This window comes from Lagopus leucura, unplaced genomic scaffold, assembly GCF_019238085.1.
Source record: "Lagopus leucura isolate 7727_CA_CO unplaced genomic scaffold, USGS_WTPT01 Super-Scaffold_100001, whole genome shotgun sequence".
NCBI classification, from domain to species: domain Eukaryota; kingdom Metazoa; phylum Chordata; class Aves; order Galliformes; family Phasianidae; genus Lagopus; species Lagopus leucura.
The window spans coordinates 100767937-100793578 of NW_024962262.1; the positions used below are offsets into that span (position 1 = coordinate 100767937).

General features: G+C 40.5%; 1 protein-coding gene across 1 annotated transcript; it reads right to left on the reverse strand.

Annotated features, from left to right (window-relative positions):
• Nucleotides 1-311: 311 nt before the first annotated feature.
• Nucleotides 312-25270, reverse strand: KEL (Kell metallo-endopeptidase (Kell blood group)). The gene is made up of 19 exons (XM_042866837.1): nucleotides 25263-25270; nucleotides 22769-22838; nucleotides 20944-21085; nucleotides 18907-19104; nucleotides 18157-18281; nucleotides 14263-14409; nucleotides 13587-13649; nucleotides 12474-12662; nucleotides 11933-12078; nucleotides 10592-10715; nucleotides 9073-9183; nucleotides 7861-7959; nucleotides 7257-7334; nucleotides 6728-6831; nucleotides 5731-5841; nucleotides 4501-4568; nucleotides 4111-4268; nucleotides 3129-3224; nucleotides 312-1823 (listed from the first exon to the last, which is right to left on the reverse strand). Exons 1-19 carry the CDS (start codon nucleotides 25268-25270, stop codon nucleotides 1647-1649), a joined length of 2214 nt encoding a protein of 737 aa, XP_042722771.1. The 3' UTR covers nucleotides 312-1646.
• Nucleotides 25271-25642: the final 372 nt, after the last annotated feature.

The window sequence follows — 25642 nt, forward strand, 5'->3', positions numbered from 1 at the left end:
CAAGTGGAGAGAGAGTATACAATGTTTAAAAGGTAAAGATTTTTAAAAATACCCTAATTTTCTGTTTTCTTTTTGTTTTGTTTGTTTGATTGTTTTTACACTGGTTAAATAAATTCTATTATCATAGTGTATTATTATCTACTATTTGTGAATTTCAGCTATGTACTGTGTTCATGCAGAGAACAGACCAAATAAAGATATAGACTAGGCCATAAACAGTTTGTAATCAAAGGGATATATATTTTTTTAATTCTTTTGAGGGGGGAGGAGGGATTTTTTTGTTGTTCTTTTTTGTTTTGTTTGAAAGCAAATGTTTTATTAACATGTTAGTCCATAAATTAATGAAAAAATCTCTGAACAGTTCATTCTTGGAAAATATTTTGCTGCATTGGTCAGTGTGTGAAGATTAACACTTTTACTGGGCTTTTCACAATGTAATACTTACATTGATAAGGGCCGTTTCCACTTGCCTTCATCTATTCCACACACAATAACCAGGCATTCAATATAATAAGTAAAATAAACAGAACAGTTCTAACAGTATGCAAAATGTGGGGGAGTTTTGAATGCTTCTTGATTGGGGGAAATTTTAAAAATTGAATTGATACAATTATTAGGTTGCTCTTGAGAATGTATTTTATGCACATCTCCTGCTACCCTAAAATATATTATTTCTTAACTCTCCTTTTTCTCCAAAGTAAACTATTACATAAAATTCAGTTTCAAGTAGTTATTAAATCATATGTCAGATAAACTTCTCTGTTTGGAAGGTAAATATTTACAAATGTAGGGATGTGAAAGCCTGGTTCAGGATCCAGAGAATTTGGAATATTCAAGTTAATGATCTCCAGATACCTCTAGAAAAGCCTTGTGACTACCTCATACTTCATCTTTATCCATATCCTCAACCCTAAAGAGAGAGTAAGAATAAAAGAGGAATCTTTCTGGAAAAGACAGAAAGAAGAAAATGAAACAATTTTCAACTCCCAGTCCCACTTCCGTCAATGAGGATGTTTCCTTGTGAAATGCATGAATAACCTTCATTATTAAGTGACTCATCTTCAACCTAGAAACTGGAACCACTAATTTTTCCTTACAACTTATCTCCATTTATCTGCTGAAGAAGAGAAGAGGACTCTTCTCTCACTGGTAACTTACTTGTGTGTGGTTTCCATGTAACCTGAAGTAATTTTCTAAGATGCAGTCTCGTATGAACAAGTCTTAGGACTCTAGCATATTGTCCTGCCCATTCAACATGATGGTGATGTTGTTGCAGTGGACAGGGAAATACACTGAACAGCAGGCCTAATGATGCAACAGTCTTTCTGTTAACAACTCCTCAGAAGCTACCTACTAGGGAGTGGCTAGTCATCTTGTTACCTTAGGACACGCTGAACTACAGAGTTGTCCCATCTGAGACAGTGCTGGGAGCAGCAGGAAGAGACCCTTTTCTCTTATGAGCTCAATTTGAGATGATTCCTATCATAAACTGCTGGGAAATGGATAACAAGAAGAGGAAGTTAGAAGAGGAAATAAATGCTCCACATCACTCCATTGGCCCTGAGTATGACCCATGAATCATACTTTCACAGCTCAAGATTTCATCTCCCTGGGGTCATGTCTCTCATCCTCCTTTTTCATACAAATTACCAGATTTGGCACTTGCTGTCTGGATTCATTGGTGATCTACGGGGACAATGGAAGTGTTTTACAAAGTCCTGATTATTGCTGACAGGTCCATAGACACGAAGTGGCAAGGGACTATGTGGATCTGTATCCAAGGAAGACTGTAAATCCTCAGGATCCTGGTGTCCACACATTGCCTGAAGAGAAGCAAAACAGAAAAGTAAGTCTATGCAAAAGTGCTCATGTAAATAAGTCATAAAGCTCTTCTGCATATTCCACATGACTGGGACTGCTGAAGTAGACAAGGAAAAGCTTTTGTGGATGCCAACAATATTAACACCCTTTGCTTTTGAACTTTAGTTTCTTATCCCTTTCCCTCCACTCTGTCCCAGTTTCCCTATCTGATCAGGCACTTGCGTTTTTCTTTATGCCATGTAGTCCACAACGCAACAAATTTAGACCATCTTGGACTTCAGGCTTATGTAACCTTGGACTCCACCTACTGTGGCAGTATAGATGTAGCCCTCAGTGTTCAGGTTCAGCTTATTAACAAAAATAAATTAATGATCATTAAGAAAGGGGAGTATTTAACATCACATTACTGTGAGAGAGATTGGGAAGAAGGTTATGTGGCTTTACTGGTGTTACAGTTGAAGTTCTTCATTCTTGTGATTCCTGTCCTTATTCATTGAGAAATGATCCAGTCGCTTGTCAGATCACCTCTGAAATACAGTTCTTGGTACTGAGACCCAATTATTTGTGATTTTAGAACTGCATTACTGCTTTTCTACATACTGCCCTGACCTGATGCTAATACATACACAGAACTTTTTTCTTTACACAGTCACAGCGACTAATAAGGATGAGAATTTTCTGAGTGCAAAAATCCAAAATCCTATGTTGATAAACTCAGCTTCACAACTATATACAATGGCACAAATCCTTAAACTATATTCCCACAGAAATCTTCAGCTAAGTGTATGTGTATTTCTAGTTCTTTAAGAAGCATTCTGATTATTTTTTTTCTATCAATCACTCAGAATTACTGTATATCACAACAAAGAGGTGGATGGAAGAAGAGACAGAGGAATATGCGACTTTTCCACTAAAGTTTCTCTTTCCATTCATATGATTGCTCACAGGAGGAAAAAAAAAAAAAAAAAAGTATTTTGTGTCTGACAATGAAGTCAGCTTTCTCTGACAACTGGTGTTTTTAACAATGTTAAGATGGTGCTACATTTTAACATTGGTAGATTTCAGAGATTTATGATGGTATATTCATAGAAAGGCCTCTTGTTTGCTTTGAGATCCACGACAAATTAGGAGACCTGAAAATGAATTTTAGCTTTCAAAATAAGATGCTGAACCTTCCAACAACATCCATCATATCCAGTTCTTCAAAGAGTGGGGAGAAAGGATTGAATATTGAGAGAGAAGAGCTGTAATAATGCAAAAGACAATGGAGAATGAGAGAGATACATGACTAGCCTAGAATTCATTACATGAGCAAAACTGAGGTAGAAAAGCTGGTCATGTGAAAGTCCGATCTTCGGTAAATACTCCTCTTGTTTATGCTTTTTCAGCCAATTCTTATAGGCCTGTGAAGAGAAAAAACTTATAAACTTCCTTTCAGTCAGTAACCCAGAAACATATCTTCTTTCAATTATACACATCAATCTAATATATATTTAATACATTTAGCATGTTTTTATCTCTGCTCACCCTGAGATGCCTTGCTCTTGCTAAACCCCTAATATCTGTAAGAAGGGAGAAGAGCAACATCAACTCCTCTGCTTCCCTTTTCAGACACTACTACACACAACTGATCAGAAGAGGAGATTAATGACTACGCTATGAAAAAGAAAAAAGAAAATGATTTACAAAGAAAGAAATACTTACGTGAGTAAAAAAAATTTAAAATGTTGCTATGGACATCATCAAAAATTCCTTGACCCTCTCAAAATTCTTCATGTAACATTGTAATAGGTACCATCTGATACCTAGAGAACTCAGATCACCCCACACTCAATAATTAATTAAACCTCTCAAATCCTACATGAAGGAGTTCTAGACAGAAGTATTGCTGAAAAATATTACTATGAATATTATTATTATCATATTACATTATATTCTAGTTCATGTCTCAGCTTAGGTATAACATAAGCATATAGTAATCCAATATAAAATAATAACTTGCTTTTGTAAGTGTGATCTAACTGGGGAAGTAAGAAAAAAGGCTGTCCCCAGAATAGGTGAAGGGAAGAAATGGTTTTATATGGTGGTAGTGAGGTTACAAGCACAATTCTGTGGAAAGCCTACAGTTTAAACAGCAGAGGAAATGCAAAGCACTGCTTTGCTGGCACAGGCTTGCAAAAAATCCTGGAATGGAGCACAAGAGTCAGGTGTTATGACTTGTCAGTTGAGCCATCTGGTAGACTTCATGGTCATAGAAGTGAAATCAGAGAAGTAAGTAGACTAGAATACCTGGTAAGCAATGGCAAGACCTCCAGTGTCTGCTGTATTCTCCAACAGTGTGGAAGTACCACTGACCTTAAAGCCAAAACTTTCATACTGTTCTACCAAGCAATCTATAGATTTCTGTAGCACACTACTGTTGCATGTAGGACAGCCACCAGGATGCACTGTGGGGGGAAAAAGAATCCTAAGTTAAGGTATTTCTGATGCTCACTTCTACCACTCACAGAGTTTTCTTAGCAGTCCATTTGATATTGTATGGGCAAGCTTCACTTGCTTTAATAATGTATGTACACATGAATGCAAGGAATAGGATTTAAGATCTCTTGAGGTAAACTGCTAGTGGGGTCCAGAAGAGTAAACAAAGAAGATAAGCTTCACCCAACAGCTGGTACTTACTATAATCATAAAATACGTGAAGAAGTTCATGTGCCATGAAGACCCCAATGGCTCCAAAGTTCACAGCACTGAAAAATAAACATAAAAAGAGTGGTTTTGAAAAGAAAAGAAAGACAGTTGAGAATTCCTTATAACCTATTCTACTTCAAGAGCACTCAGAAACATTTTCTACTTACTGTCTTCCAGACGTGGTACTCTGTAAAATTTGTATGGAGCAAATAATCTTGGGTGAGATCATACAGCGTGTGTGTGGTGTCCAGGGGATCAGACCCAGCCAGCACGGGTTCATGAAAGGCAGGTTGTGCTTGACCAACCTCATCTCCTTCTATGACTGGGTGACTAGACTGGTAGATGAGGGAGGGGCTGTTGTTGTGGTCTACCTAGACTTCAGCAAAGCCTTTGACACTGGAAACTGTCTGCCTGTGGCCTGGACAGGTATACACTCCTTTGGGTAAGGAACTGGCTAGAGGGCCATGCCCAGCGGGTAGTGGTTAAATCCAGCTGGCAACCTGTTTCAAGTGGTGTCCCCCAGGGGTTGGTACTGGGGCCCATCTTGTTTAATACCTTGATGACCTAAATGAGGGGATTGAGTGTACTCCCAGTAAGTTTGCAGATGACACCAAGCTGGGAGGTAGTGTTGATCTGAGGGTAGGGAAGCCCTTCAGAGGGATCTGGATATGCTGGATTGCTGGGCTGAAGTGAATGGGATGAGGTTCAACAAGGCCAAGTGTCAGGTCCGGCACTTTGGGCACACAACAACCCCATGCAGTGTTATAGGCTTGGGGATGAGTGACTGGACGGCTATTTCTAATGCAGACCAGGATGCCATTGGCCTTCTTGACCACCTGAGCACACTGCTGTTCAGCTAGCTGTCAACTAACACTTCTAGATCTTTTTCCTCCAGACAGCTTGAGAGCCACTCTGCTCCAAGCCTGTAGCATTGCATGGAGCTGCTGTGACAAAACTTCAGGTCCTGACACTTGTTGAACTTCATCCCATAGGCCTCAGCCCATCAATCCAACCTGTCCCAATCCCTCAATAGGGCCCTCCTACCCTCACAGAGCAGAACTGTCAAACCATTTCCATCTGGCTTCAGAAAATAACTGTTTTTCCCCTTATCTGGAATGCTCTAAGAAAGAGAGATTAAGGGCAGATCTGCTGATATTCTTTCTGGAAACATGGTGTAATAAAAGGACTACATTCAGCTTCACTTTTGCATACTCTCCATACCTGGGAAACTCCACGTGGAAAAAAGGGCTGCGGAACATTCCAGCAGGAAAGACCACCATGTGGTGCCTTATTGAGTAGTATGAATGGACAGCCCAGGGGGCCACCTGCCAGCTAGAAGCAGAAAAAGAGAAATGAGAGAATGTACTGACTCTTTACCTCATGGATTGCTCTTATTCTCCATTGCAGAAACAGTTCACTCATTACAACAGTTGGTACAGCAGAGGAGAAGGATGAAATTCACATTATGTAGAGTTAAGGGTATGTGATATAAACCTTAGTTTATTTAGAGTTAGTCAGAGCTATGAGCATAACTTTCACTCACATTAAGGGATTCCTCTTCACGATTTCATCTGTCAAATAAGTCAAGATTATTAACCTCCTATGATGACCAACACTGAAAACGTCAGATTCCCAGTATACTCAGTTCCATTGCCTGCCTTCAGAAGCATCCATGTCCTCCCTTTAAGATCTCTCCACCAATACTCACATCCAGTCAGTGCTTTTCTGTCAGTTAGCGAAGCCCAAGAACACCAACTATTTCTCTTTATCGAGGGTTTATGACAGTGGGCAGAAAAATCCCTCTCTCAGGAGTCTGAGACTGTTCTCCACGACAGTGATGTTTTTGATAGAATAAGATAGGTGAAAATACAAGACAATGCTTATTTTTAATATATGCGTACTCTTGCAGAAAAAAAACTGCAGCATCTTGTCCTTAGGATTAGGAGGTGTCATCAGTAAGTTAGGAGAGATGATTATGGCCTTCAGTTCAGGACTAATTAAATATTATCTATTACTACTGTTTCCAGTTCTGCCCAAGTCCCCTTCACCCTCAGTAGAAAAAGATACAGAAATACAGCTAGACACAGTCCTGAGTGACATATTCCATTTGAACATGTTTTGACTGGAGGACTGATGTGGAGATCACCACAAGTATATTCCACAAGTACATTATTCTGATTATTTTTCATTTCAGTACTTACATATCTTGTACACTTACGTATCTTGTGAATGATGCTGAAGGAGCTTTGAGAATGAATTCTCCCTCATCATCTTCAAGCAAGCCACCACATTTAGGAAAAAAGTGTCTTCATTTATCTCCAGCTAAGGAAAGAGTAGAGAAATGTCACCATCACATGGAGTGATCGAGTAATGAATTGAATAGTATGACTGAGAGGAAAATTCCACAGGCAAAAAAAAAATTGTTCATCAAAAGATTGAACACCTATTGTGTGTTTCTTTGTTTGTTTTCCTTCTTCTGGTTCTAAAAATACCTCACTTTAAGATGTGACAGGAGCATTATCTGTCACCGAACAGAACATGCAAGCAGATCACAATCAAGAGGAGACAACACAGGCATGACAGTGTAAAAGTAATAGATACTGGTTAATTGGATTCATTCTCAGAAAGAGAGCAATATGATATTTGTGTTGATTCAGAAGTCATGAACTCTTTTGGTAGCAGGCAAAATATCAGCCAGTACAGGTAAACTGCTGGTAAGAGGCAAATAGATATATTTTATAGCTCACATTCTGGTATTCCTTGTTCACTTTGGCAGTCTGGAGTATGTAAGTTGGATAGCCAATTTCCACTTGTAGTTTGGACACCTGAAATCATAACAACCAAAAAAACAAAACAAAACAAAACAAAACAAAAAAAAAAAAAAAAAGAAGCATGACCAGCAACAGGTTCTACATTCTGGTAATTCTTTATGAACTATTTCTAAGCAACAAAACTATGATCTTGTTAATCAGTCCTTTACAAAAACAACCACTCTATTTAAACAAGACACCTCATCTCCTCTTGCTATTCTGTTTTCTTCACTCAGGGACCTATGGCATAGTATTGTGCTTTTTTCTTTTTTTTTCTTTTTCTTTTTTTTTTCTTTTTTAATAACTTTCTTAAATTCAGTTTGTAGTTTTTAAATTCTATAGATATATAAAACTAAAGGTACAATGTACCTCATTACAGTTAATTCACAGCATCCATAGATCTTCTTTGCCTATGTGTGTATGTATGTTTTCTATGTATGATCACACATGCCTGATGGCACTTAAAAAACGACATAGTTTTTGGTGTGTGGATAAGGTGATGGAAAGGATGGCCTCAGTAAATTCTGCCTTGTGCACTCACCAAGATTTTAGCTTCCTGGCGAGTTTGTTCATCCATCCACTCCAGCTGATCCAGTTGACCACAGAGGGTATCTTGGATCTCAGAGAACATCTGCTCAGCCTGCAATGGAGAATAGAAGGCACAGTCACAAGTGCAGAAACACACTGTTCAGGCCTGCCTACTGTCTTCCTATGATCCAGCAATTCAACTACAATACAGTAGTTCTCTTGATGAAAGGGGAAATAGTAGTTTCCACATCTATTTAGATCTGGGTTTCGTAGGCATCCAGTAGTTCTTCACAGGTCTCACAATTCTTTCCCACTCCCCTTTTCCTCTTGCCTATCACTGTAAATAAGAGTCTCATAATCCCTTTTTGTTCAATCGCTACTGAAATGGGAATGGATAAAATAATTGTCCCAGTTCTATAGTGACATGAAAATCCAATATTCGTGAGTATTTCACATTGGTGTCTCCCTTTCTAAATGTCTGGAGAGTCTGAATCTCTCCTTCACAAAATTATTATGCTTTGTTCATCTAGCTTTGGGCTTCAATACAGTCTTAGTTTTTCACTGTCCTTTCTTGGAGTTGTTTACCCTTCTCATTGCAAACTCTTTATAAAACATGGTGCCTATACTAACTATCCGTTTCCCTCTTCCCTGCCCCCCCAAAAAAAGAAATTTGGTCATCAAAGGAAAAAAAAAAAAAAAAAAAACAAAGAAAAGCTTTTTCAACAGTGCAGGGAGGTGTTCCATTTACTGTGGATCCATTCAGAATCTTTTGTCATTGAATTTTTTTTCTGTTACAGCTGGTCATAAACATTATGTAGCCTTGGCTCACATACCATCTGCTTATTGGCTTTATAACTGAAAATCTTGCTTTAAAGTTTCAGGATTTATGATGCATAGTGTTGATACTGTCATCCCAGTTAAGCACTCTGAAACTGCATGTATTTGTAGGGTTTCCATATGTATTTGTGCTGTACACATGACTCTGTTAACAGATGAGATAAAGGTAATAATGTTGTTTATTCTAGCAATGACAGTGCCCTTGTTCTGATCCCATTTGTCTATGAGGAGGGGAAATAAGTAACCACATGATATATAAAAAGGTATGAAACCTACACATGAGCTTCCTGCTTTGATGTATTGCTTAGTTGTTGGGATTAAAAAAAAAAAAAGAAAAAAAAAGGGATGAAGCTGGGCTCTACTTGGGATTAAGATGATGAATACCTACAAGTTTCTTGTTCTGCTCAGGGAAAATTTCTTTCACAATCATCTGCCCTAGGACTGGCTCAAAGAAGGAACTGGTATCAGTCAGACACTTCCTCCAGCGCTCATCTGGGATCTGTAAGAATAGAAAAAGTAATCAAGACATATGAGAGTGAAGAGGAAGAGACAAGAAGATGAAGACGGTAAAAAGATATGTGAACACACAGTCACTAGCTTATACATAGCTATTTAAAAACGACGGCTATGGATGTAACGTAACCTCTTTCAAGCTACTTCAGGAAACTTCAACTCAGTAAAGCACTGTGTTACTTACAATACTCAACTTCACACAAGATGAATACTCATATTCTAGCTGTGACAAAAACATAGAAGAAGGTGGTTAGCTATATATTGTTTCCTATCCCATGGTACAATGCAATTAGCTCTCTAAAGTTTTGTATATCACGTCTACTTTCACAACTTTTTGAGAAACATAGAATCATAGAATCATATAAAGGTTGGAAAAAACCTCTAAGATTATCCAGTCCAACCATCCACCTACCACCAACATAAAGCATTTATTGGCCTAGTGAGTATTGTTTTCCTTGTCAAATCATAGAATCATCACAGAATCATAGAATTGTTTGAGGTGAAAGGAACATTTAAGATTATCTAGTCTAACTCTCCTGCAATGAACAGAGACATCCATAGTTACATCAGGTTGCTCAGAGCCTGATCCAGCCTGACCTTGAATGTCTCCAAGGACGGAATATCCACCACATCTTTGGGTAACCTGTTCCAGTGCCTCACCATCCTTATTGAAAAAAAATTCTTCCTTATGTCCTGTCTAAATCTCTCCTGTTCTATTCTGAAAACATTTCATAGAATCCTAGAATCACCTAGGTTGGAAAAACCTCCAAGATCATCTAGTCCAACCATCCACCTACCACTAATATACCTCCACTAACCCACGTAGTACCACATCTGAATGTTTGTTGAACATCGTCAGGAAGGACAGTTTCCCAGAGGGAAAAATGTTTACTAACTTTCTGAAGGGTTGGAATTTGGCTGTCTGATTTTACTCTTTGCCTGTGTGATATCCCTCAAGAGTGCAATAGCCAGCATTGCAAAGTCACTACTCCCCAGGCAACCTCCAATCCTGATGTCACCAATCAGTTTACTGGTGTTAGTGAACAATAGGTCCAGCACTGCATCTCCCCAATAGAGTTGTCTATTGGTTTAGAAAGTTTTCCTTGATACATTTCCGGAGCCACCTGGATTGCCTTCAGCTCACCATGCTACTTTTTCAGCAGATGTTAGTATGGTTCAGTCCTCCAACAGGACAAGAGCCTGTGAACTCGACACCTCCTGTAGCTAGAGGAAGAAGGCTTCATTAAAAGGCTTCTCTTGATCTTGCAGGCTGCAGTGCACACCAAATCTAAGGAGCTCTATCCAGGTGAGATATCAAGAGAACATCCAGAATGTGTGTCTTAGTTTATTCAGTGGCTGTAGAAGCTGAAGAAGATGGCTAAATATTAACTCACCACTTTGGATTCCGTTTTCCCATAAAGAATCTTAGATAGCTCCTCACGTGCATCTTGGAATCGACTATCAAGGGCAGGGGAGAGATTCCCAACCAGACAAACAATCATATAGATATGCGGAACCCTGTAGGAAAATGGCACTTTAAAAGACCAATACAGAGAACCACTTTGATTCACATTAAGATGAAGTCACCTCCTGGCTAGATGAAGTCAAATTTTTGAGCAGTAATTCCATTAGAACATTAGGAAATGAGCAGAAGCCAATCAGTTCTGAACAGCAAGCAGTATTCAGTTTTATGAACTGAATATTCAAATATGAATAGAAGCAGGCAGAATACCATACAAAACACATTGAAAGTGCCAGAAAGCCATGAATAAGAGAACAAGGTTGATATGGTGAGGTTTTTTTTCAGCAATAGTCAGATTGTCATGTTATAAGGTCGTCATAAACAAAGAGGTATGGTAAGTGCCAGAGGAATCATTTGAAGCAGAGGAAACCTGGTAGCCTGAATGATAGCAACAAAATATTCTGAATGGTCTACTGCTGGGTCTATCAAAAGGGGGATGAATTCCTCATTGACTTTCCTATGAAACCCACTAACATGAGTCAACCAAAGAAACACCCTCAAGAACACCCTGAAGACTCAAGGGGTAATTAACTTCAAGGGTACAGGACTAATTATGGGAGGAAGGGAAAAGAGAATTTTAGCACTAGGTAAAACATGTTATGGAATATATCAAAGAGACTGGAGGATTCTAGAGATTTATTATGGGATGTTTATAACAATGACCAGAGGCAGCGAAAGAGAGAGATGATGGAATAGGAGAAACGTGCATGGTAAAATTGAGGGGAAAGCTGGTAAGAGGGAATGGTTGAGTGTAAACTTTTGGCTTGCCAGGATGTTTGCCTCACTGAACCCTGTGTGTGGTCACCAGAGTCTGTCTCATCTCATTAAATGCTATTCTTAAATATTTTCTGGGTATGTACTCTCTCTCCTTTGGGGTAGGAGTGTGGCAGGGATGCAACTGGATTCTGGAGAAACAAAGTGTCTGAGAATTGGCTGTTGAAAAAACCAACAGTATGTGCAATCTACTGAAGAGATCTGTTTGTACATACATGTTTGCTGCAAGAAGATACATGAGTACCTGCAACCAGAGTAGGGCTGCAAGTCCCAATGGATCATATATGAAGGTACCAATAAATGCAGAGATCAGGCAACCTGAGGCCAGCTACTGGAGTGACTGAATGTCTAAGATCAGCTACTGTAGTGGTCCATATTGTATGTGTACATATGTATACTTATATGTATTTCACTACTGGCCATAAATATTAATTCTTACCTTTCTTTGTGCCATTCTTCAATGATCTGTGACATGCCTCTTAAATAATCCATATCATGCACTGCAATTGGCTGAGAGAGATTAATTGGCATAGGATGGAAGACAGCCTGGAGACATGACAACCAGTCAATAGCAGGTGCCTTTTCCTGAAAGTAAAATAAAGCTTATGTGGCAAAACACTAGTTTAAATCAACTGACAAGAAATAACAGGAAAACTAGGATTGTCCCTTTGATACATATAAGAGATAACTCCAGTGAATTGAGTTGTTTTATGCTATGGATATTGATTATAGTAGAAAAGAAGAATAACATATATTTATTTTATTAAATCAGTATAAAGTTCTGTGGCCTGAAAAGTCCAACTACTATCAAAAAATAGACAGAAAATTAACAGGTTATTTAAACTTCAACAGACTCCAAGGGGAAGTTGCAAGGAAATGGTATCTAAACAATGTATTTTGTATCTGTTTTGATCTGGACCTTCAGAATGTGAATGTCATATATAATTGTGTTTCTTAAGTTCTAAGGCACAGATAGATACCTGTAACTCCCTAATGGTAGTGCGAAAGAATAGCATTCCCCTCTGCCGTCTTTCCTGCAGGGGGGTGACAACACGCTGGAGATTGGAGATGAAGGACAAGGTAAGGGAAAAGGAATGAGGAGGACCATCTTGTAGACCTCCAAGTAGGTCCCCCAGTTTCTCCAAATATGAGAGATACACACGGAGAACCTGCAATACATATGAGCATATGATCACAGGGAGAGACGTGACCAAAAGTCAGTCAGTCCATCCATTCACCCATCCATCCTGACCACAGGATTTTAAAAACACAATAGTCCTGTCCAAAAATTTATCAAACACAGCTCCCTTTTCAGTGAAGAACAAGGTGATTCCAAAAGGAAATAATCTTAATTTTGTTCCAATTAACTATTTCTTCAGATACCAAAATCAGTTTACAGCTATCTTTGGACTCAAAAGAGAGACTTGTAATAGATAGTGACATGGTAAGTCAGAATTTTGAATGGAGAGGAAATGGTAGCATTGCTTCCATGTTCATGAGCTATGACAGGAATGCTTGCATATGGCCTTATTTTCTGAGAACTATTCTGAAAGATTCAGACAGAGAAACTGAAATCAGTTCTGTTTTTATGCAGAAAAATGAGCTCAGTTCAGACAAATTGTAATTATGATGAAATTAACTTTGTTACAATGACTCCTAAGGTCAAAGACCTTGTTTCCCCAATTTTGGTTAAAATACTTCAAAATAACTTGAAAATGCTAGCAATCACTCCCCAGGTCCAGAGATTTTAATGGGTTATAAAGCCTTCACTTTGAAAAAAAAAAAATTTTTAAACATTCTGCAAGGTGAAACATAGAGTTTCATACTACCTAGAAAATACAAAAGAAAAAAATTATAATCTTTTCTTTCTACACTAACATTTTTAATTCTGGCATCTAAAAATTGGTTACATTTTAGAAACTATTGTTTTTTTAGAAAATCAATCAATTACTTAAGAAATTCCATTTGGAGACATTTTCAGAGGTCACTGACCATACCCCATGGAAATACGTCACTCTGAACCAGGAAGCAATTCAAGGAGATCCCTATGCCAAATAGCTATTTTTACCTTTATTCAGCCTCTGATATGTTACCTCAAGATAATTTTTCTTTTTGAATTTACTTTCAGCTGGCATCTCAAACTCAGGATGGTCAATCTGCAAAAAAAGTAAAGGACAAATATCTCAGTATTCCAGAAACACCAGAAATGTAATAGTACATTAAATAAATGTTTTTTGTCTCTGTGTCACAGAATATGAAATGTTAATAAATTGTTTTACTATTGAAAAATGTTTACTAAGTAGTTTTTGTTTATCTATCAAAATCTGCATCTCATTTGCAATCCCATTACAAATCTGTGGTGACTGGAATTCTCTTAAATAATAAATACTCTTAAATATTTCTCCATGTGCTGCAAAATCAATAGTACACCACAAGTATTAAACACTTAACATGTACTGTACGTTATTCTAATAGCCACACCCAAGAACATGAGAACTAGATCCTTCCACAGTAATGGAAATATACAATGGTCAGACAGAGGAAATTAAAATAATTAATTCTTCCTCATCTGCTCATTTTTCTGAACTATTGATTGGTTTTGTGTGTGTATCTGTGTAATAGAACTCAGAAAATTAAAGAAAATGTTAGGAAAACTTTTTTCAGAAAAGACCATAGGCTTAACTTGAGCAGGGCTGGATCTCATGAACTGCGCAATTGACTCTTCATTCCCAGCATTTCCAGACAATTCTCTGTATTTATTTCACTCACCTGAATTACATCGGTCTTGGGATCAGAAGGACTGGGTCCCACATGCACTCTGAAAAAGGGAAAAGTGTTGTATCTGCCCATGAGAATCTGAAGAGTTTCATTAAAATCTTTTGCTTTCCCTATGCCTGTGATGTTCCATCCACCAACCTAGAGAGGAAACAGAGAGAAATTTATTTGATTCATATTTACGAACTTCTGCCACCCCTATGGGCTTAGTCATTAGGACAACTGAGAAACAATAAAGCAAATAGCAATAGAAGAAACTCGTGAAGATTTCTACATACCTTCCTTACCTGTAACTTTCACTCAAGCAGCAAACTGCAAGATGACACTGAGAGGGGAGAGAGGTCCACAATAGCTAGTTGATATTAGAATCGTAGAAACACAAGGTTGGAAATGACCTATAAGATCATCCAGTCCAACCGTCTCCTCATCACCATTGCCACCACCAGCACCAAACCACATCACACAGCTCCTCATTCAGACACCTCTTGAACACTGCCAGGGACGGTGCCTCCACCACCCCCCTGGGCAGCCATTGCAGTCCTGACCACTCTCTGAGAGAAAAAGTTCTTCCTTATGTCTAATCTAAACCTCCTCTGATACAACTTGCGGCCATTACCCCGTGTTCTGCTCGTTGCCTGGGAGAAGAGGCCAAATCCCTCTTCACCACAGCCTCCCTTCAGGAAGTTGTAGAGTGCAATGAGGTCTCCCCTGAGCCTCCTCTTCTCCAGACTGAACAATCCCAGCTCCCTCAGCCACTCCTCATATTTGTGCTCCAGACCCCTCACAGTTTCGTTGCCCTTCTCTGAACACGCTCCAGGACCTCAACATCTTTCCTGTAGTGAGGAGCCCAAAACTGAACACAGCACTCGAGGTGCAGCCTCACCAGTGCTGAGTACAGGGGGCTGATCACCTCCCTGCTCCTGCTGGCCACACTATTTCTAATGCAGGCCAGGATGCCGTAGGCCCTTTGGCCACCTGGGCACACTGTGGGCTCGTGTTCAGCCGAGCATCAACCAGCACCCCCAGGTCCTTTTCTTCTTCACACTCATCCAGCCACTTAGCCCCAAACCTGCAGCGCTGCATGGGGTTGTTGTGCCCAAAGTGCAGGACCCAGCACTTGTCCTTGTTGAACCTCATCCCATTCACCTCAGCCCAGCGATCCAGCCTGTCTAAATCCCTCTGCAGGGCCTCCCTGCCCTCAGGCAGATCCACACCACCTCCCAGCTTGGTGTCACCTGCAAACTGAGGGTGCACTCAATGCCCTCATCCAGGTCCTCAATAAAAATATCAAACAAGATGAGCCCCAGCACCGAGCCCCTGTTTTTCCTCACAAGGTGAAATTCTCAGCACACTTTGTAACGGCCCAGCCTGACGCAATACTCACATATTGAAGGGTCACCTCTCCCAAGCTCAAAACTGTTCATCTGAATGAATTGAAAATCAGGCAAAAATGCCAGGTGGCTTGTGTGGATGAACAAGGACCTTCTATACAAACTCAAACATAAAAAGGAAGCATACAGAGGATGGAAACAAAGACAAATAATCTGGTTACACAGGAAATGAAGAAGGCTGAGATACAACCTTCTTTGACAGTCTTGACTAGCAAGACTGACTTTCACTGAATCTAGGTCCCACAGACAATGAAGAAAGGCTGGAGCAAGAAAGGTGTACCCTTGGTGGAAGAGAAACAGGTCAGGGAATACTTAGGCAAACTGGACATATGGAAGTCCGTGGGTCCTGATGGGATGCACCCATGAGTGCTGTGGGAACTGGCAGGTGTTACTGTGAGATCATTCTCAGGAATTGCTGATTGACCATGCAGACTGAGAGAAGTGCCAGAGTATCGTAGGAAAGCAAATGTAATTCCTGTCTTCAGGAAGGGTAAGGAAGAAGACTTAAGGAACTGCAGGCTGGTTACCCTCACCTCAGTCTCTGGGAAGGTGATGGAGCTGCTAATCCTAGAAAACATTTCAAGGCACATAAAGAAGAAAATTATCAGGAATAGTTAGCATGGCTTCACCAAGAGGAAGTCATGCTTAACCAATAAGATAAAGTTCCCTAATGAAGTGACTGGCGTAGTAACTGAGGGGAGAGTCATGAATCTTCCTGGACTTCAGTAAAGCTTTCTGACACTACATGAACTTCAGAGTCAAGATGTGAATGAATGAGCTGGATATGCAGACAGGTGAAGTAGATTGAATGAAAACTGGATGAACAGCAGGTCCAGAGTTGCAAAGTATAGTTGGAAGCCAGTAACTAGCAATATACACCAGGCATTCTTTCTGGGTGCAGCCTGTTCAATGTCTTCATTAACAATATGGATTACGGAGGAGAGTGCGCCCACAGCAAAACTGGGAACAGTGGCTGATTCACCAGAGGGTCATCCAGAGGGACATGGACAATCTGCAGAAATGGCCTCACAGGAACTTCATGAAGTTCAAAAAGGGGAAATACAAAATTCTGCATGTGGAGAAGAACTGTAAGCACCAGTATATCATGAGGGCCACCCAGCTGAAAATCTGTCTGGCAGAAAATGACCTGGGACTCCTGGTAATCACCAAGTTGAACATGATCTAGTAATGTGCCTTTGCTGCAAAGAAGGCTAACGGCATCCTAGACAGAATTAGGAAGAGTATTGCCAGCAGGTCAAGAGAACTGATTCTTTCCCTCTTCTCAGCACTAGTGAAGCCACACCTGAAGTACTGTGCGCTGTTCTGGGCTCTAGAGAGACATGAGCTAATGGAGAGAGTTCAAACAGCCACAAAAATGGTTAAGGGATGCTAGCTTCTTACAAGAAAAGGCCGAGAGAGATGGGACTGTCTAGTGTGGAAAAGAGAAGGCTCAGAACAGATCTTATCAATGTGTATTAATGCACCTGAATGTGCAAAAAGAATGGAATCAGGATTTTCATTTGTGCCCAGTGACAGGACAAGAGACAGTGAGCACAGACTAAAACACAAGAGATTCTGCCTGAACATCAGGAAGTATTTTTTTTTATACTGTGTAGGTTACTGACCACTGGCAAATGTTGTGGGGTCTGTCTCCTTGGAGATATTTCGAAAGACATGGTCCTGGGTGATGGCTCTAGATGGCCCTGCTTGAACAAGGAGGTTGGATAAGATGATTTCCAGAGATCCCTTCTAGCCTCAACCATTCTGTCACTCTATGACACAGTAAAAATGCATTATAATTAACGGCAGAACAGTATACAGGGGAAAAAAAAAAAAAGAAAAAAAAGAAAAAACAGAAAAAATGCTGTGAAGGAAAGAGAAAACAGGACGCACTTCTCCAAAGTTATTCATTTTAACAAAAAACATCAGGGATGTAGGGTTCCTCCTCCGTGACAAGAAGACACACAGGATGCCTTGCAGTCATTTTCCTTCAGCTGAAAAGGGTTCTGCATCTTCCTTGGAGAGAGGGCATAAACGTTTTTTTGCTAACAGAAAGATGGACAACCTTCCCTGGCACTGGGAGGAATCTCACAGAATGACAAGAGAAGCGTTTTCCTCTCCAAGCAAGATGTCCTGAAACTTGAAGTAGCAGATGGTCCTCAGATCTCATACACAAGCATTTCACCCATTTTACAAGATGCTCCCTGATCTGTAAGTTGAATCCTACTGAACTGAGCTTTTGAGATTAAAGGTGATCTCACTCGGCAGTCTTGGTTGCTGCACGTCGGTCCTAACATGCATGGTCATGAGGGCACATTTAGGTATCTGATGGTTGGAAAGCTAAATCTTTAAACGACACTCAAAAACAGATTTCTATCCTACAAGTTGGGCGCTAGCAAAATTTTGTTATATAGGATCACATAGCCTGAACTTCACCCTTTCCTATCCCTTGCAATAATTATCTTCTGGAGAGAGAAGGAGTAGCACAAACATTCACCTGATTTATGAGGTCCTTCAGTAGTTGACTTCCTTGGGATTCTATCCTTTGGGTATCCATGCAGGAGCGATAGAACTGGATTGCTTTTTCCTTAGCTGAGCCTCTTATCTCAAAGTGTGGGGCCTCTGAGGAGAAAAAAATATATATATATGCGAAAAACTACAAAAGAGCTAATAAAGATGGGCAGTATTAGAACAGGAAAATTTCTAAGAGAACATCACTTTTCACTTTGATTCAGACCAATTCAGTAAACACATTCACACTTCTCTAAGTAACCCAAAGCAAGAGAGCTCATGTTTGCCATGACTCTTCCTAAGACCAAATCCATGAGTTTCTTTGCATGGAAACTGATGACAACATAAACATGGAGCATATCTAGGCTTTGGTCTCATATAGAATCAGGACATAGCCAGAGTGCACATTCAGACAGGCACAGCAAAAAGTATCTACTTTTAGAAGGCAGTAAGAAAATGATCTGGTTTCCTGAATTTTAAGGAATGACTTCCATCTGTTACACTTGGAGAGAAGAACTAAACTGTCTGAAATGTAAGTATTTTAATATGACTTTTCTTATAGGTGTAAATCTCTACTTTCTATGATAGAAGAATGAAAAAAAAAAAAAAAAAAAAAAAAAAAAAAAAAAAAACTGGACTCAGTTCCTTATAGGAATGCTTGTGCACTCAGTTCTTGGTATTCTCATCTCTGACTGAGGAAGATGCTGAAGGTACCACACCAATCACCTCTTCCTACCTAAAAGCCTTTTCAATATCAGCTGGTTTTCTTCCAACAGCACATCAAAGATGTTTTGTGATACTTCTGTGCTTGAGTGTTTGCCTTCCCAGCTGCCACAAGCATATCTGTAGAAATCCTCACAGGGGTCTACAGTATCATTCCTAGAATTCAGGAGTCTGGCCAAGAGTGCAAGGCTCGGTTCAACAACACATGATCCTGGGTAGGAAGGAAAAGAGAGATCTGAGCAGTGACATTGAAGAATGAGGACAATACATTCAACAACTGGGAGAAAAAAAAAAAAAAAAGAAAGAAAAAAAGAAAAAAAAGGAAAAAAAAAGGAAGGAAGGAAGGAAGGAAGGAAGGAAGGAAGGAAGGAAGGAAGGGAGGAAGGGAGGGAGGGAGGGAGGGAGGAAAGGAGGAAAGGAGGAAAGGAGGAAAGGAGGAAAGGAGGGAGGGAGGCAGGAAGGAAGGAAGGAAGCCTTTTCAATATCAGCTGGTTTTCTTTCAACAACACATCAAAGATGTTTAGTGATACTTTTGTGCTTGAGTGTTTGCCTTCCCAGCTGCCACAGTCAAATTTGTGGAAATCCTCACAGGGCACTACAGTGTCATACCTAGAATTCAGGAGTCTGGCCAAGAGTGCCAGGAGAAAAAAGAAAAAAAGAGGAAACTTAGAATAAGATTTCTGTTTGATACAAGCTCCATTGCATACAGACTGTTGAACTCCCTGTAAGTTTTTGCTGAGGATGCAATAATATACCCTCTGTCTTTGACTTCACACCAAAGCTGCTTTGCACTGTGCAAGGGAGATTGTGTCAGTCAAAGACAGGCAATTCGTCCAGGGGTGGTGCCCTCCAGTGGTTCCTGCTCGGCAGCCACAGGTTGGATTACTCCGCCTTCTCTCTGTTTTCTCTCAAACAGCACGCACTGATTTGACCAGGCGACAAACAAGGAACTACTGGTGATGTTCACCCACAAAGCAAAAGGAGGACATGGTACAAAGAAGGTAAGGAGAAGAGGTTAATGCACGCAGGGAGGTGTTCAAGCATGGGAAACAAACGTTTCTTGGCAATGACAGCTTTTAAACAGGACAAAGACTTGCTTGTGGTGTATCTTGCTTTCATTTAAAACCTCCTTCATCCGGAATGCTGTGAACCCAATGGGTGTATGCTCTCACTTAGAGTCAGGGTCTTGTATCGACATCAGATACAACATCAACATCAGCTCTACTATTAAATTAACCACTCACAGATCAAAGCAAGATTTTCATGCTATGGTTTCAAACTGTGGTTTGTTAAAGTGGAAGGAGGTACGCAGAGTGGAAATGGACATGATCGAAACTAACAACTTTTTCCCTAGTTTCTCTAGTGAACCATTCATGACAGAAGTTGAAGAAAAATGCCTGTCAACCATGCTTGTTTTGGAGTAGGAGATACATGTACCCACCCATATAAACACAGCCTCAATATTAAGCTATCTGTACATGTCAGCATTTGTGTGGACTGTTCTGCAGATAGCTTTTTAGTGAATTTGAAAGGTAACTGACTATTTCAGGTCTCCACTCACAGCTTCCCCACTGCCCAGGAGAATGTGAGTTTTCTGTATATCAATATAGTGGTTGGCATTAGAAAACTAGAACTAGGCTTATTAAAGCAAGGATAGACAAGTGGAAGAGAAGCTCTGAATCTCAGATTCAGAGCCAGTTTCCTGGAGCTGACTGCAGATGGAGCAGGGTCATAGAAGCTAGAAGCCAGGATGATGAAATTCAAGAACTTCTTGGCAATATAATGCTGCTCTCTCACAAAGCTGGGCCCAGGCTTATCAAATGGCAGTCAGAGGAGGACAAGCAGGGGGATATCTCCCTACTATCACACAAGGAGGAGGCAGAACAATCTACCTTTTTTACAGCTAGTACTTTTTTACGCTTCTTCGTCTTTCTGAAAGTCTTACCCTCACACAGACACTGGGCACAATAATCCATGCAGGCAGAGGGAGGAAGAGATCTTAAAAACAGGGTGGATATGGAGTCAGGGAAAAGGATATTCCACATTATACCTGGAGCACAAGTCATCGTGATGTAGGTGATGAGTAATGCAAAACCAAGGAGAGTACTGAGAAGAAGGGCGCACAGAAGTAGGCTTTTCTCCCGAAGACATCGTTCTTTCTTTGTACCTGTTCCCAGCTCCTGGTCACAGGTCTGTAAAAGAGAAAAATGGAATGTGCAGAAAAAAAGGAAGAAAAGACAACTCATTACATTTAGCACTGGCCATATGCTATGCCTTCTCCCTAAGCTACTAGAAACTCACTATTGACTCATGCCAGAAGGCTAACAGGAGGCCCAGTCCACTCCCATAGGCTTTGCTTCACGCCCTTTGTTTCCCATTCTCTTCCAAATACAGCAGGTTCCACAGGGCTATGAAATCTGCACCTAAGAACCAGCTTGCCATGAGGAGGCATGTCCTTTCCTAGCTTCTGCTGGTTTACGGAATCACCTTGAATACGCCTCCTGAAGAGATCAAAGCCAATTTGGAGCCCATAAAGCTGATTACAGGATGGTCTGGACTAGTGGTTCTTTATTCTGTTAGTGTGATAAGTTGAGTGAATCACAGAATTGCAGGAGCTGGAAGGGACCTCCAGAGATCATCAAGTCCAACCTCCCTGCCAAGCAGGCCCCCTACAACAGGCTGCACAGGAAAGGTGTCCAGGTGGGTCCTGAATGTCTCCAGAGGAGGAGAATCCACAATCCCCCTGGACAGCCTGTTGAGCACTAATTTCAGATATCTCCTCAAGAAATAGCTCCTGCATCCCAGTCAAAGAATCAGAGTATTGTTTGTGTTGGAAGGGACCCTTCAAGGTCATCTGGTCCAAATCCCCTGCAATAAACATGGACGTCTACAGCTAGACCAAGTTGCTCAGCCTGATGTTGAATGTACCCACGGACAAGACATCCCCACATCTTTGGGCAATCAGTTCCTGTGCTTCGCTACACTTAACACCAAAAACTTCTAAACCTCAATATACGATATAAATGTCCCCTCTTTTAGTATGAAACCATTTCCCCTTCTCTGCCACAACAGAACTGCTGAAGAGTCTGTCCCCTTCTTTCTTACTGCCCCAGTTTAGATACTGAAAGGGCACTAGCAGATCTCCCGGGAGTCTTCTCTTTTCCAGGCTGAACAGCCCCAGCTCTTTCATCCTGTCCTCATAGGGGAGGCTCTATCCCTAGCATCGCATCTGTGGTCCTCCTCTGGAGGCACCTCAACAGATCCATGTCTCTCTTTTAATGAAGTTCCTGTAGGGGAGTTCAAATCATAGGATCATAGAATCCTAGAAACCTAGAATGGCCTGGGTTGAAAACAAACACAATGAACATCTAGTTTCAACCCCCCTGCTATGTGCAGGGTCACCAACCACCAGACCAGGCTGCCCAGAGCCACATCCAGCCTGGCCTTGAATGCCTCCAGGGATGGGGCTTCCACAGCCTCCCTGGGCAGCCTGTTCCAGTGCATCAATGCCCTCTGTGTGAAAAACTTCCCCCTAATATCTAACCTACATCTCCCCTGCCTCAGTTTAAAACCATTCCCCCTTGTTCTATCACTACCCACCCTTGAAACAGTCATTGCCCCTCCTCTTTATACTCTCCTTACAAATATTGGAAGGCTACAATGAGGTCTCCCTGAAGCCTTCTCTTCTCCAAGCTAAACAAACCCAACTCCCTCAGCCTTTCCTCATAGGAGAGGTGCTCCAACCCTCTGATCATCTCAGTTCCCCTCCTCTGGACCCGCTCCAAGAGCTCCACGTCCTTCCTGCTCACTGCTTCTATCTATGGGGGATGCTCCAAAAGTAACGCCTCCTCTTGAATTATGTTGTCCCACAATACCAAGAGTGGGGGTTGTTGGTACGGCAGTAGAGGTTGAACCTTCACACTGAGATTCCATTCTGTTTTCTTCCTGTGGAACAGTTGGCAGAAGAGGGGCAGTCTGTCAAATTGGTGTCTGATATGGGAGAGTGTAGGAAGGAAAAGCGTGGAACTGAATTCCTACATGCAGAAAAAATGGCATCCATTGATATTCTTCAGCACTTGCTGAACGCTTACGGAGAGATAAGAGCTGAACATTAACGCAGTGATGCAGTCTGTGGTGTGTTTCAGCAGTGCTGACAGGGATGCAAAAGACAAGCCATGCTCTGATGGCCATGCAGATTTTAATGTGATGTGCAGGCTCTTGTTCGTTTCCCTTAGTTAATTCTCCACAAGACGGAGCTAGAACTATCTATGTGGAAATGTCAGCAATACAGCCTGCTAAACCTCGCAGGCTTGCCTCACCTTTGAAGCACTTGCAGCATCAGCTGCTGCGGAGAATCCGGTTCTCAGAGCCGCCGGGAACTGCCCTCATCCACTGCAACTACAAGCAGAAAACAAATTCCCTTCCTCTTTCCCTATATACCTGATATGTTCTGTGCCACGGAATTATTAAAAACGTAAAGAAATTCTCTTATGGTAGTGGGAAGATACAAGTGTCTCATTGCCTTGCTTGAATAATTAGCCAAAAATGCAGTCCCTTGTCTGCATGTTAGAGTGTTGCAGAACTGGATCAGGTTGCCCAGAGATGTTATGGAACCTCCTTTTCCGGAGATATTCAAGACCTATCCTGACACATATCTGTGTGACCTGCTGTAGGGAAGGAGTTTTAGCAGAGAAGAGTTGGACTCATTGATCTCTAGGGGTACCTTCCAACCCCTACAGTTCTGTGATTCTGTGTGATTCTGGGATTAGCATGCAAGAATAACCGATTTGTGCTGGGGAAGACAGAAAGTATTAGCAGAATTTCAGCAAAAACCTGTGCATAAATGATGAATGGAATTGAAAAATGAGTACTGTGATTCAGCACCTGCATCCAAAGATGCTCTTCTTCCATTTTAGTATTTGTGGGGTGTCGATTAAAACTAAGCACGGAAATTACTTGAAAGTACAGCCACACCTTTGAATCATTGGATGACACAGTGTTTAAATAGAGACTGTCAGAAATGATGAACCGTATTCAATCACACTACTCTCGCAAGCATTATTAGTATTTTAGTGATAACAACTTTTTTAAATTAAGAATTAAAATATTTCATCTTCATTGCTATTTCTTGTACGTTTTTTAATGTAAACAAGTAGAATATGTACATATTTACAGTGGTGCAATTATATACTGAGCAGTAAATAAGTTCGCCTATATTAATAGTTGCATGCTTTGTACTGACAGGCATGTACAGTGAAAAACATTTGGAGACTGCTGCCCTAGACAACCATGGATGGCATTGCAATATGTGTAAATCTAACTAGACAAAGAAACACTCTTCAAAAAAATACTTCAAAACTTCTTCTTTGAAATCTGCCCACAGACTCTACTGCACTACTTCCAGAAATCTCTGTGAATTCATTTCTAAAAGTCCTTTGTACTCATTCCTTAATGCCCTATCCTACTTACAAGAGATCCTTCTCAAGCTTTATCACTACACCAAATCTGTTCAATCTAAAGAACACTTAAAATTTTCCTTCTTATATCTGGAAAGTGTTTGAATTCCTTACTTTGAGCAAGTTAGCAGCATTTTTAAAATATGCACATTCCATCCTGGGGCAAGACACAGACTCTATGAACACTTGTGCCATTTCTCCCATACAACAGTGGCTGTGCTTGTCCAGATTTCAAATTGCTAAGGTGAATCTGGTATTTTTTTCCTTTGCAGGAGAGCAGAGCAATCCTGACATGAAAAAGTGTGCAAGCTTTTGGTAACTTCTCTGTCTTTACAGACGGGATCCCTCTATCTTCTTCCTCTACTAGATAGCAGTTAGAATCTCTAACAGACAGTTGGAAGATCTAGCCTTATTTTCTTCCAGCCAGGATAAATAATCTATTGACTGTTATGCTCCAGCATAGTGAGTATATAAAAAATGGGATCTAGACATGGAAATCTGTGCTTCTCCATCAATTATCTGGCAGAAATGAGATGCTAATCACTGTAATCTATACCTGTTGCATCATTTGGCTTTCGTGTGGCTGGTCCTTACAGGTATGGTTGAGAGGTAAGGTTGAACCTACATCCTTTGTTTTGTTAGGAAAAGTCAAGCAGAAGCCAAGGTCAGAATGTCCTTCCTGCAAGCCTATGGCCCACCATGACAATTCTTACTCAACAGTTGCACATGTGAAGAAAGTAGAATACTGTTAACTTCATGATACTGAGCAAGAGCAATTAGATTACTCTCCTCAAGCAGTTTCTAGAGACTTCAGGGGCATGTGTACAAAATTTAATTCACTCTATACTTTATGAAAATGTCTTCCATTTCTTGCATTTTCTGAGACAGAAATGTTTTTTTTTTTTTTTCCTACCCTTGCATATACGTATGGGGTGCAATCCTGACATGAAAAAGTCTGCAAGCTTTTGGAAACTTCTCTGTCTTTGCATACATAAATTCCGAGGGCTCTGTGAAAACTGACTGTGGATTAAAACTTAAAAACTTAAAAATGCATCGAGCCCTTTAAATTCAAATTCTTTCTCTAATATGAAACGACAGTAAGAGAATCCTTATCATATTTGCATACTTTGAGATAGCAGCTGGCTATTAATCATCAAAAATGTAGAATAAAGTAAATATTTAAGGGCTTAATATGAGAGTTCCTCCTCTGAGATAAGTATGTGACCATGTGATGAGAACATCTAGCTGAGTTTAATATTCCTTAGCATAGCTAGAGCTTTTAGGAGCCTATGA

Coding starts and splice junctions, on each gene's coding strand:
- KEL (XM_042866837.1), bottom strand. Junction 5,842..6,727: donor CAGCATCATTCACAAGATAC/GTAAGTGTACAA, acceptor TTCTGCTTCTAG/CTGGCAGGTGGCCCCCTGGG. Junction 4,569..5,730: donor TTCCACGTGGAGTTTCCCAG/GTATGGAGAGTA, acceptor TTTATTTTTCAG/TGCTGTGAACTTTGGAGCCA.